The sequence below is a fragment of the Erigeron canadensis genome, chromosome 7, assembly GCF_010389155.1.
Source record: "Erigeron canadensis isolate Cc75 chromosome 7, C_canadensis_v1, whole genome shotgun sequence".
Taxonomy (NCBI): domain Eukaryota; kingdom Viridiplantae; phylum Streptophyta; class Magnoliopsida; order Asterales; family Asteraceae; genus Erigeron; species Erigeron canadensis.
In genome coordinates, this window is record NC_057767.1 from 8200832 (window position 1) to 8213157 (window position 12326).

Genomic DNA, 12326 nt, shown 5'->3' on the forward strand with positions numbered 1-12326 from the left:
TGGACACTAGCTAGCTAACGACGTTTAAATACTATCTTTGTGATTTGTATGGGACACTTGTATCGTCCAAATGAAATAAATATTGTACAAGATAGTTTGGTTTAACGATATTGGATTATAAGGTTTGTTTAGTTATACGTTTGGTGTTTGATGTGTGAGGTTTGTATGTTTGATAAGTGATAACTATATATGTTACTCAAACTTTCTATACACTTTTTAAATAAAATGAAAACTACAAGATTTCTGATTGTGTGCACTTACAAGAACTCAAATAACCCAGTGGAAAATAATAGCTCTATACAATTTTTAAAAATATAATACACGTTAAACTCATCATAAACCACCAGTCCACCATGAAGTAGTCTAGTCTAGCATTCGGAATTCCTAATGTCCTTGCAAAAAGTTTCAAGATCCAGCCTCTTAGCTAAAATATTGAGGGTGAGCAGGAAAAGGATTTGAAAATGGTCACAAAGATACACCAATATCTAAATAAAAAATCGCCCTCCCCATGACTGAGAAACCTCCTTCATTTCCTTATAACTCGTCATAGGTGCCATTGTCAAAATTGTAATCTTCCTTTCCCTTTGTAAATTGCAATATAAACTACGAATTTACTAATCTATGAACTTTACATCCAATCCACAATATAGTCAGTGCATTTGAAAAAGACCCTGACATCCACAAGGCCTTCAAAAATCGGATATAAGACTATGACTATAGCAAATTTACTCGGTTCCGAATTATATTACCTTTTCTTAATTCGCATCAAGTCTAAATTAAACAGCATTAGGGTGATTTACAAGCAAACAAAATAATAATAATAATAATAATAATAAATGATACTACCTGTAACATTTAACTACAATATTGACTGGGACATGATTTGTTTTTATCAGAGAACTCTTTTTGGAATAAAATTTAATTATAAAATGGATGGGTAACCACTTTGACATACTTGTATGTACTAGTTTTCTGAGTGTTAAATGCATTTTTTCAGTTTCTCCTAGATTCTATACAACGCGTTATGACGGGGCATCAAAATTTACATCAAATATACATCAGTGAATCTCTTACCATATGCTACCGAGAGGCTAGTGCACCGGGCCTTTCACTGATATCTTCATTCAGGTGTGTAAGTTTCCAAATGTTCTGAGAGTAATAATCCTCCTGTAAAGGTAAATGAGAGAATATGTTGACTTATGTTGCATGATTTGAAGTAGAGGTGGCAAAACTGACAGTATGGGTCGGGTCAAATTGGGTTGATCCATCAAGATCTTTGAGTCTATTCTCTCATAATTTGTTAATAACTGATGGATAAAATCTGATTTGAAAAGTACATTATTAATCAAATGAATTAGACTGTTGTGGGTATTTGAATGCAGCCTTTGACGCGGTTCATTCCAGTTTTAGTATTTATCTAGATTTTAACACATTTTTCCTGTTATTCAAAAATTCGATTATTTAATCCAAACTGCATGCAACCTCTAACGCACATAGTTGTGTAGTACAAATTTTCAAATAGAATGGAACCTTAATGCGTATCAGCCTCCCTTTCTGATGTATCAGCCTCCTTATTTGGCACATCGGCCTCCCTTTTTAGCATATTGGTCTCCTTTTTTGGCGTATCGGCCTCCTTTTTTGGCTCATTGTCCTCCTTTTTTGATATATCAGCTTCCCTTTTTGGTGTTTCGGCCTCCTTTTTTGGTGTTTCAGCCTCCTTTTTTGGTGTATCAGCCTCCTTTTTTGGTGTATCGGCCTCCTTTTTTGGTGTATTGGCCTCCTTGTGCATGGATTTAGGTGGAAAAATGCCATCGACGACAGTATGAAGGGAACTATATGATTTTGTATCGTTACAACGGTTTACAACCACCTCTCCCTATCAAAAGTTAATAAAAGATTAATAAGTCATGACAAACTGACAACATAAGTTATAAGTTAAGGAATATAAGTACCTTTGGATTAATGATGAAGATTTTTCCCTTTGGTATTCCAACCTTAAGGTAGCTAAATTCATCGGTGTCTCTGTTTCCAAAACCTGCATAGAACGGGTTCCAATCGGCTGGAAAACATGCCCTGATATCCTGGGACGTTTTAAGCCGTGTGAGGTTTATAACTTACGAGCATATCAGTCCTAATAATTAATCCAAAATTCAGGTTATTTCCACAACAAACCAGCCTAAAGGACTGCTTTGGCCTGAATGTCTGATTTTAAAGCTCGTTACGGTCCAGCATACGCAACTAGTTTTATGAAAAATAGTAAAGTTTTTTAATTTTCGTGTATTATTTGTTTTATGAGTTAGATCACTTTACGTGTAACATAAATGTAACGACTAATTCTTTTATGCTTTACAAAACTAATTTAAGGCAACTTTTATACATATTTAAGAGCTTAGGATATGCATAAACTGTTGTGCATTTTTTATAACCAACTCCTAAGTATATGAATAAGTGTTCAAAGAACAAACTATCGATGTCCCAAACTCAAACATATCTGTAAAGGGTATGTTTATCAAAAGCATTATATTTATCATAATAACAGTAGTAAGGGACTTTGAAACAAACCGCCAAACAAGCAATTTTGAATTCGTGAGGAGCTCTTTGGATAACTGCAAAAAAAAAGAGTAAATTACATTAAAAAAATTGGTGGCAAAACAATTTGACCAGGCTTTGGTAAGTCAAACCTTGCACCTTTAATATTAATAATCGACAAGGTGTTTTCAAATTTCCATCTCCAAACTGATTCTATTCACCAGTCTTATTAATTAAATATGTGGTTATACATCTTTTCCACAAAAATGGAATAACTTGATTGATTTGTGAAATCAAAGATAATTTGTTTGACACTCAGCTGTGAACATTTAACTTTCTGATTAGATAAACCTTGTGTTTTGGTTGATGTGAGATACTCGGGGGGTTTACCTTCACGAAAAAGTGATGGAAATAGCCCATCAGGGGAAATAACAACAGGTCCCTCGGGGAGAGTCTTCCCTTCCTGGAATTTTAATTGGTAAAAATCAAACAAAGAGCTACTTTGACTTGAAAACAAATATTAACTATGAAGGTAATCCTTGACTTTGAGACAGGAGGTCACAGAGTCAATCTCTTCACATTACCTGCTTAAGGCTGATTAAGAACTGTCGAGTCATGTCCGCTTGGGAGATTGACCGGGCACTAAGAAACAGAATTTCATATCCATTTTCCTGAGACACAAAACACAATAAAAATAAGACAATGAAACCGCGATTCCAGAAAAAAAAAACAAAAACAAAAGTACTTGTATCCAAACTTTCAAACCGATAGGATAGTTTTACTAGACATAAAATTTCATAGACTTATTTGACTATCAGTCATATGTCAAAATGATCCCTCTCCTACTAAAAAATAAGGTCAATCTTGGGGATCATATGCAATATTATAGATTCTTTGCAACTATCCTAAGGGGAGGGGACATTGTTAATCTGAACTTGCAATTTTGAAAAACAATAATACAAGACATCCCTGAAAGAATCTACATTTGCATAGTCATCACACTGCAAAATTTCCGATATAAGAGGTGGCAATTACGACCCATTCAGTAAAGAATGGCGCGATTTGGGTTATATATATCTCTAAAATATAATAAGGTGGCAACTTCAACTGATTTAGTATAGAATGGTTTGAGCTGGATTATGTTGTATCTCAAACATAATACTGCTAGATCATCTGATAAAACTTTAACAAATTAAGCTAAAGGGGAAGTGTAGAAGTTCCAAGTAATATATTTTTTTTATTACATATATATTGCTAGTTCATTTCATTTGATAATGATATACGACTAATTGAAAGTACAACTTTTTAAATCCTATTAACATATTAGTATGTATCCTGAAGTCACAATTTCAGACGTAAAGTATTAAAGATAAATCCAACAGCCCATTTTGTCAGCAACCTATAAGCGGTTGAATGTCTCGTCTATGCAACAAACCTTGATAGCTGAAAAGAGATGTGTTACACCGATATGTGACCAGTCCTTTCCAACCAAAGGCATGAATTGGCCTAGAACATCAGATCTGTAAAACAAAAGCAAAGTAATATAATATAAGGACATGTTTAGATCCTTTTATTTCTAAGTAACAGAGAGACCCTGGTGGACCAAGGCTCGTCAGCTTTTACAAGGCTAAGGAGGCAAGCCTTTGTATCTGGTCACAGATAAATAATCTTGCAAAATTTGCAAAGTTCAGGTGCATCACATTACTTAAAAAAAATCAAAATATAAATAATAAACAAATGATTGAGTTAAATGTGCCAAGTTTTTATAGATTAAAAAAGACTACACTTCAAAAACCATGGATGTTTGCTTGATATTTACTTTGGAAAAAATGAATTGTCAAAGAAAATGATGCCAGCAAATGGAATTTGCACATGCTTGGTTGCCATAATATGCAGTTCGAGTCAATTCCTCAGATAAATCTTTGGAGGTGGAATGTAGGTAATGGCAAAGGACAGTATACATTTGATAGTTGATGAGTTCTTTGAAAATTACTTTATGATTTACAGATTATTATTTGTAGACATAATATAAATACAAGTAGAATTATCTCAATTACCATTTGTTATTTCTCTTATTTATGAAACCATTGGCAACTCTTAACAAAATCCAATTTTATGGAGGGATATGCTCCGACAAAACAATGATCAAAGTGTCTAGGAAACTTGATGTTTCGAATTAAATTTTTTTAAGTTGAATTACAACAAATTAAACTTCAGTGCCTAGTACCTGCCCATTTATTACTATGATAAGACCATTAAATAGCCTATAACTAGATCTATATCCCGCGTAAAAACGCAGATTGTAAAATAACCATTTTTAGGATTTTTAAAAGGTAAAAATGTAAAATAATGAACCATTGATTAAAATGCATGTCTTGTTTATTGTAAAATAATTATAATAGCTTTCAAAGAATCCATTTATTTTATATATTTAAAATAGTTAGTGGATGATGATATAAGGGTGACATAAGAAAAGCCTTGTTGGCTATGCTAGAAACTTGACAAGTTAGCTTTCCTTATGTGATATTTCTATCTCCTTTAGTATATTAGGAGATGGTATTTTATGGAGTACATTACTTACTTTGGGATGAAATTGTAAGTGATTGCTATTAATTGGATTTACCTTATTGATAGTCGAACAAAGTAACAAATAGAACTATTCATTGCCAAAATATAACAAAAGCAAGTTAAGATAAATCCCGCATTCACCAAAAAAAGACTCTTACTTGGTAATTGTTCCATCAACATCTGAGATGACAATGTGGGTATCCCATCTCCACAAGAATATTCGGGCATCAACCTGAATAGTACCTGCATAGTGTGAGCGACAAAGAGGTGCCAATATGGAAGGGTGGGGTTAAAACAAGTATTTCTTTGGGCAAAGTGGGCAAGTTTGGGTGGACCCGAGATTCCTTTTGTCTTAAATTGTAAGTTTGCTTACAAATAGTTAGTATGTCAAATTTGGTTCTAAAAAATCGTATTATTTCAGTTATGATCTTATGTTTGGATAATATAACTTATGAGGTTTTCGCAATGCAAATAAACATTGGTCAATGTCAATCCTTATGATGTGTTCAAGATGAAACATAACCAAAGTCAACCCACTCATAAGGTTGGTCCAAACTGTCACCAATGACACAATCCTAAAACAAGTTCCACATACAGCCAACAACAAACATAGGAAAACTTCAAACCTGTTGATCCCCAAGAACTGCTGTTGAGAATTTGAAGGTTACTGTATTTTTCCCTTCTGTAAGATTCAAAGACTCTAGTTGTTCTGGAGTTGGAGTAAGCTCTTTCTTCAACTTAATCGACTTCGATAATGGATCTTTTTCTAAGTCCAATTCTGACCCAGTATCAATATCAGAATCTTTTTTACATGAATGTTCTTTCTGGGACTTTTTATTTCTTGATTTATTAAAGGGCCAAAGGCTCCAGCTTTTACCACTGTCATCACCATTTTTTGATGCATCTCCTGAAATAGCTGTTCCAAGAGACATTAGCATTGTAACTAGAAATGGCAAAATGGATGAGTTGGATAGTGGGTCTGTGTTGAGTCGGCTCACTAACACTTTAGTGCTCAATGTTTTTGTGTTTAATATATACTCAATGTCAGAAACAAGGGTTCGAAGCGCAAGCTTTGTCACGGAACTGTATTCTCAATTTATTGGCCAAAAATAGAATCAAATAAAAGTCGAGACTAAAATTGGGTATACAATGTACTACAGGTCAAAGATACGAAAATGCAAAAAGGTAGAAGGGAAAGAGAGGGGGGGGGGATCATGTTTACTCACGATGAATGTATATTTAGGACAGAATTGGAGTACATATACTTCATTACTTAACTAGCAAATATAATAATAAGGTTCCTTCTTTTTCATAAACGGATTAAGAACATAAAATTTTTTAGCACCAAAGACTTCAACCACAACCTCATGGTTGTTGGGACACCTTGGTAAGCATTTAAATACACCTTAGGAAACTTTATGTTCAACCCATTTGACTACTTAATTTTATATAGCATTCTACATTTGACTCATTATTAGGAAAGAATAACAATATAAGACGACCTGTATCTGTACCAACGGGTTAAGATTGTCACCTCTACTGTCACGGATCTAGCACAAACTTGAAATCCATATGATCATGCTCAATAACTAATATATTGACTGTTTCAGTCAAGACAAATAACATCTCACTTCATAATTACTATTATTATGATATTTCAAAACATTGTACAAAATTAGTGACTTCAAGGTTTGGCTCATTTGACCTCAAAAATTTGACCATACATAATTCTTAAGCAAGGAAGTAAATGTTGTCTCTTGAATACATAAGGTTGCTAGGAAATATAATTATTACCGTTCTTAGACTTGAAATTTGCAGACTGGAGATGAGGCGGTTGTTTACCACCTTCAATTATGATCCGTGAAGCATCTTTTCTAAGCATATCCCACCTGGAGAATCTTCGCTTGGGATCAACAGTGTAATACGAAGAATCATCAAAATGTGACCAAATATTTGGCAAAGACTTCGTCCGTGCTACATCTTGCTCTTCAATAAGTTTATAACCCTTAGCTATATCAGACTCACTTGGAAACTTCTTAATATTTCCCTTCACCCCTTCCATATCATCTGCAATGCTCTCATGATCAAACGTATACGTAAAAGAATCCGACCCATGATCTGGACTTGTGGACCTAAGATTGACCCGTGGATTTCTATCATCAAGGTCACCAAATGTAAACTGCTCTTCAACTAATACTTTCGGTGCTTCCTTTTTCAAAGGAGAATCGTCTTGAAGTTGACCATTTGACTTCAAAGATGAGTTGACTTCTTCAGCATCCCTCATATAGTTACCCTTTTGAGTTTCATCCAAAACTTTTTCTCGCGGAATACATGAAACCTCTGTAACATTTTCTTGTACAATGTTTAAATGATCTTCAGGTTTTTCCGATCCCACATTCAAGTTCTCTTCCTTCAAAATACTATTTTCCACACAACCCACATATTTTTCATAAATTTCTACATTGCCATCATTATCAACATTCGCTACTGTAATTTTATCAACGTCTGCAACAACTTGAGAGTTTTTCTCATCTTCTTTCGCTTTATGTACAAAGTGTTCTTCATGCAAAACCAAACTCGCCCCCAATTTTCCACTAACAACCTCTCCCTCATCATTTTTACATTCCCCGTGATGTTTATTACTAGTTCCATTACAACAATTAGTAGACCACCTCTTTTCCAAAAGATCGGCAGCAATCTCAGCTGACTTCCTACCATCATTCGACTTACCATCTTCATTCGAAGAACTCTCATCAACATACGTATTTTTCCTATCAAGGGCAAACCCTAAAGTCCTAGAAAAAGACTTACCATTGTTAGCATCCATAAGTGAATTACACTTCCCAAAATTAAAATCCATACTTTTCGACTCAGAATCCACATCTTCCCTAAGAAAGTATGCCTCCCCTTTCGGATTTAAATACATATGAAAATCGGCTTCAACCCCATTAACATTAATGTCAACAACTCTCTCTTTCACTTTCAAAACACCTTGAAACTTCCCAAATCTAACATACCAAGGAGAAGACTTTAAACTACCGTCTTGTTGTTGAACCACAACAATATCTATGGCCCCACCAAATGGATGAAACGGGCCAGAAACCGTCGACACCCCCCTAGTTATATAGCTACTTAGTCTCCCTACAGCATACATTTTTCCCTCTTTAAAGATGTTTTTTAGGTTCACACACACTCTCACTTCATACCCAAATCCTATAGCTCTACAAGTTTTTTTCATATAAATAAATAGCTTCTATATTTATATCTATATCTGTATCTATATAAATGCAGATCATCTGTTTGATAAAAATCCTCAATGTGGGTAGTCAAATATATCAAAATTCACAACACCCAATTGGTGAATTCATAAAATATCAACTTATTCTATTATAAAAATTACACAAACCTGTTCGACGAAAAACCTCAATGAATATAAATATCAAGAAATTGAATTTCTATATAGTTTGGGATATGGGTATTGCGATATTATGCGAATTATGTGAAAAAAGGAATGAAATTTATAATAATTAGATCATAATTTGATGAAATAATGTCATAAATTTACAAACCCCAACCTCCCCTGTTTTTTCTTTATTTTTTTGTCAGGGAGAAATTGGAAAATAGGGTAAAAAAGAAGAAAGATTGAAAGATAGAATGTAGTGTAATTTGGGTTTGGTTTGGATTGTGGATTTTGAAAATTGTTCGATTTTGAAATTGAAAAAGGTGGTGAATATTTGTATGATGGGGAGAATATGTAGTTAGTTTTCATGGCGGTTCTAAGTTATGTGTAAGAAGGAGGTGTGGGGAGAAAATTCTCTTTTTAATTTCTTAATGGGTAGATGGCAGTTTCAGTCCCTAGAGTTGGCATATTTTTCTTTTATTTTTAATCACTAAACTAAAAAAATAAAAACACTATCTTAGACTCATCAATTTTTTTCATATTTGGTTATCGCGTCTAACATTATTAGTTTTTCTTTGTTAATTTGCCCATGTACGTTAGGTTTATTTTTTCACTTTTATCTTTTTTCCATTCATTCCATAATTAAAAGTGATAATCGGTCAAACTTCAAGTATTATATATTGTTAGCCGATTAATGAAAATACTACATTTTTTGTGTTTTGAAATAGCTTTTTTTAAATTTATAATTCACTACTCTATTGGTTATAAAGTAGTTTGGATTTGATTGATATCATTTAAAGGAATAAAACTGGAGAACGACTTCCCATCTGTTCTCGTCTCAATGTAACCATTGATAGCTTTCTCTATTGAAATGTAATCCAGTTCGGGTAAAAAGACAAAGGAAAAGTCTTAGGTTAGAGACGAGAGTGCCTGTTCTAGTTCTTATTGTTGAATCTGTGCTCTTTCAGTAGTCTTGGTAAATATTCTTTCTCCCTTCCTAACGTAAGTTGTTGTTCATTTCCTTTTATTTTGTTATTTTTTATTATAAAAATGTTCTAAAGATGATTTTCAAAGGTCGGTTTGTTCTTGATACTTTTAAGAAAAGTCTGAATATGTGTTCTTAGTGATAATATTTTTAAGTTTTAGTTAGATGAAATAATTGTTTTTTATTTTGGAACGGTCATAAAATAATTATTTGTTGAAAGCTTTATTTATAAGTTTAGATTTTTTTAGTGATTGTGTTTGAATTGTATAAAGAAATTATATTGATCTTTTTTGTTATCAAAATATATGATGTGAGGTTGAGGTTGATAAAAATGGTGTGAGGTTGAGGTTGATGTTGATGATGATAGATACAAAATGTATGTACCGGTATCATATTTGCTACTTCCACCATCCCATTATAAATATTTAAATTTATTTTTTTAAGTTTTCTTTCATCAGTTTTGACTGTAGATATTTTTGTTTGTGTTATATAAATTTTTTATAAAATATGAATAAACTGAGTTTTAAATATACTTTTCATTGACATAATCTACACAAAGTATTCTAAAAATCAAAATATGTCATTTAGTAAAAGATCAAAATTTTATTGTGAGAAAATATGACGTTTAGGAAAAAATGATGATAGATGTGTATAAGTAAACAATTAAAACAGAACAATTTCAAATTCATAAAATAACTTTTGAACAAACAAATAGATCCATACTTTAGCACCAACATTGTAACTTTGAATAATTAATGGACAAACTTTGTATATATGACATACTCAAAGGATCATACTTAGCTTAAAGGTGTTCTTGTTTTGCATTAAATAATAATTAAAAATTCCCTTTTCCCTAGACTAAACAAAAAAAAATTGAAAAAATGGGACTTCTTTTTAAGTTGAATATATACTCTCTCACTCTACCATCACAATCACCATCATATCATTCTATCATTCCCCACTCTCACTCTCACTCTCATTCTCATTCGAGCTGCTCTCCTCCTTCAACCTGGTAACACACACACACACACACATAGAAACACAAACATAGACATATATGTTTTGGTTTCAGTTTCTTTATATGTTTGACTAAATTTGCATCCTTTTATTTCGGATCCAATATAGTATATATAAATATATATATTCAAAATATTCAAAGTTTGAATTATATATATATAATATAATATAATATAATATAATATAATATAATTGAAGTTTCATTTGTTGACCATATATGTATGTATATGCAGGACAAAGGGACTGCCTGGTAGTTGTCAATTGAGTTCCCGAGGTTAGTAATCCAAGTGGAAGCTCAAAATATTATCTTATATTTATAAATTTATCTTTTCATTTGTTTTTTGTGATTTTGTAAGCTTTTTGATGTGGGTTGTTGATAATATAATGTGGGTTTGAAGTTCATATTAGTTATTAAATTTTTTTGGTTGGAAACTATAGATATCATAATTTTTCACACATTTGTCCCATGACTTCATAGTTGATGGGCCAAATTATGTAAAGCTAGGATAGAATATAAATCCTTTGGTATTGTTGATGGAAACAAATCAACTATAATATATGAATTTTGTATTGTTGTGAGGTTAAGGTTAGCCTTATACTTCATGATAATGATAAACATAATAATGTTATTTGTGTTTGTCAAAAATAACAACTTACTTGCTAAATATAATAATACGTTTTATCTTGTTTGTCAAAAATAACCCTATATTTCATTCATGTATAAATTCAATGGTTCTTGCTAAATATAATAATACGTTTTATCTTGGTTGTTCATCTATCTTTGACTTATGGAATTTAGCTAATAGAAGGTAAGAATTTCAGACACCACTTTTAGACTCATACATATTTGTTGATAAACCATCTTACATTTACCGTTATGTTTTGTGACTAACTAACAGCGACGCGTTCTTCCAAATTCATGCTACAATGGCAGAATATGAAAGCAGCCACCATAACTACACCATACCAAAAGAAACCGCCCTACAAGCACTAAACACCATAATCCAACTTCATTTTGAGAAAACCCTAGAGAAGAAACGATCTGTCGACCTACAGAAAAAGGAGCTATGGAAGCTTTTCCAGCTCTTTTTCCTGTTTTTGGCCCTTGTATTTGCTGCTCAAGTCCAATCACCTAGGCTGCAATGCCGTCACTGTTGGGTACCTATTGGGCTCCTCTCTCTAGCCCACCTCATCTTTTATGTGTCAGTGGCTCAGACCCTTCGCTGCATCAATGGATTTAAGTATCAGAGACGGTGCCATAAGTTGACACTTGGGTTAGCCACCGAGCGGCTCAGACAGATCAGGATGAGAATGAGTAGTGTTGGTGCTACAGCTGGTGAAGATGTTGTGAGGGATGATTATGAGATTAATTATCAAGAGCCACCAGATACTTATTTTGGTAAGTTTAAGAGGAATTGGGCTTTGCATTTCGGGTTTTTGATATTGGTTTATATGTTTATGGTATCTTCTTCTGTTGTGCTTCTATGTTTCTAAAATTTGTCCTTAAACAATGTAAGCTTGATTTTAGTTTAATCAATCTTATAATTCTATTTTGATTTCTTTATGTTGTTTGTAATTGTCGGTTGGTTTTTGGTATTGCTTCTCCCAGTTGACGTTTCAGATAGCATTTAAGTATCACGACATGATAAACTTCTAGTTAGGGATGTGCATAAAGTCAGCCTTATTTCATCGTCTTCATAATGAATTGACACTTGACTAGAATTTTTCCAAACCGAAATTGTCATTCCTATGGACATCTTCCTGGAAAAATTCCAACATAAACTGTTGATTATGTGCTTTGTTATCAGAAGGTTTGTTTTAGAGGTT

At 32.9% G+C, this 12326-nt stretch overlaps 2 protein-coding genes across 2 annotated transcripts; one reads left to right on the forward strand and one right to left on the reverse strand.

The window, feature by feature from the left end:
- Positions 1–869: 869 nt before the first annotated feature.
- On the reverse strand, positions 870–8405 carry LOC122607891 (phosphatidate phosphatase PAH2-like). The gene is made up of 10 exons (XM_043780963.1): positions 6892–8405; positions 5724–6013; positions 5256–5329; positions 3965–4049; positions 3114–3200; positions 2920–2992; positions 2563–2606; positions 1953–2081; positions 1531–1876; positions 870–1167 (listed from the first exon to the last, which is right to left on the reverse strand). The coding sequence occupies exons 1-9, from the start codon at positions 8333–8335 to the stop codon at positions 1532–1534; spliced, it is 2571 nt and encodes an 856-aa protein (XP_043636898.1). The 5' UTR covers positions 8336–8405; the 3' UTR covers positions 870–1167; position 1531.
- A 2042-nt stretch (positions 8406–10447) lies between these two features.
- LOC122608446 lies at positions 10448–12059 on the forward strand. Its single transcript, XM_043781556.1, has 3 exons — positions 10448–10494; positions 10733–10773; positions 11399–12059. The coding sequence occupies exon 3, from the start codon at positions 11427–11429 to the stop codon at positions 11991–11993; it is 567 nt and encodes a 188-aa protein (XP_043637491.1). The 5' UTR covers positions 10448–10494; positions 10733–10773; positions 11399–11426; the 3' UTR covers positions 11994–12059.
- Positions 12060–12326: the final 267 nt, after the last annotated feature.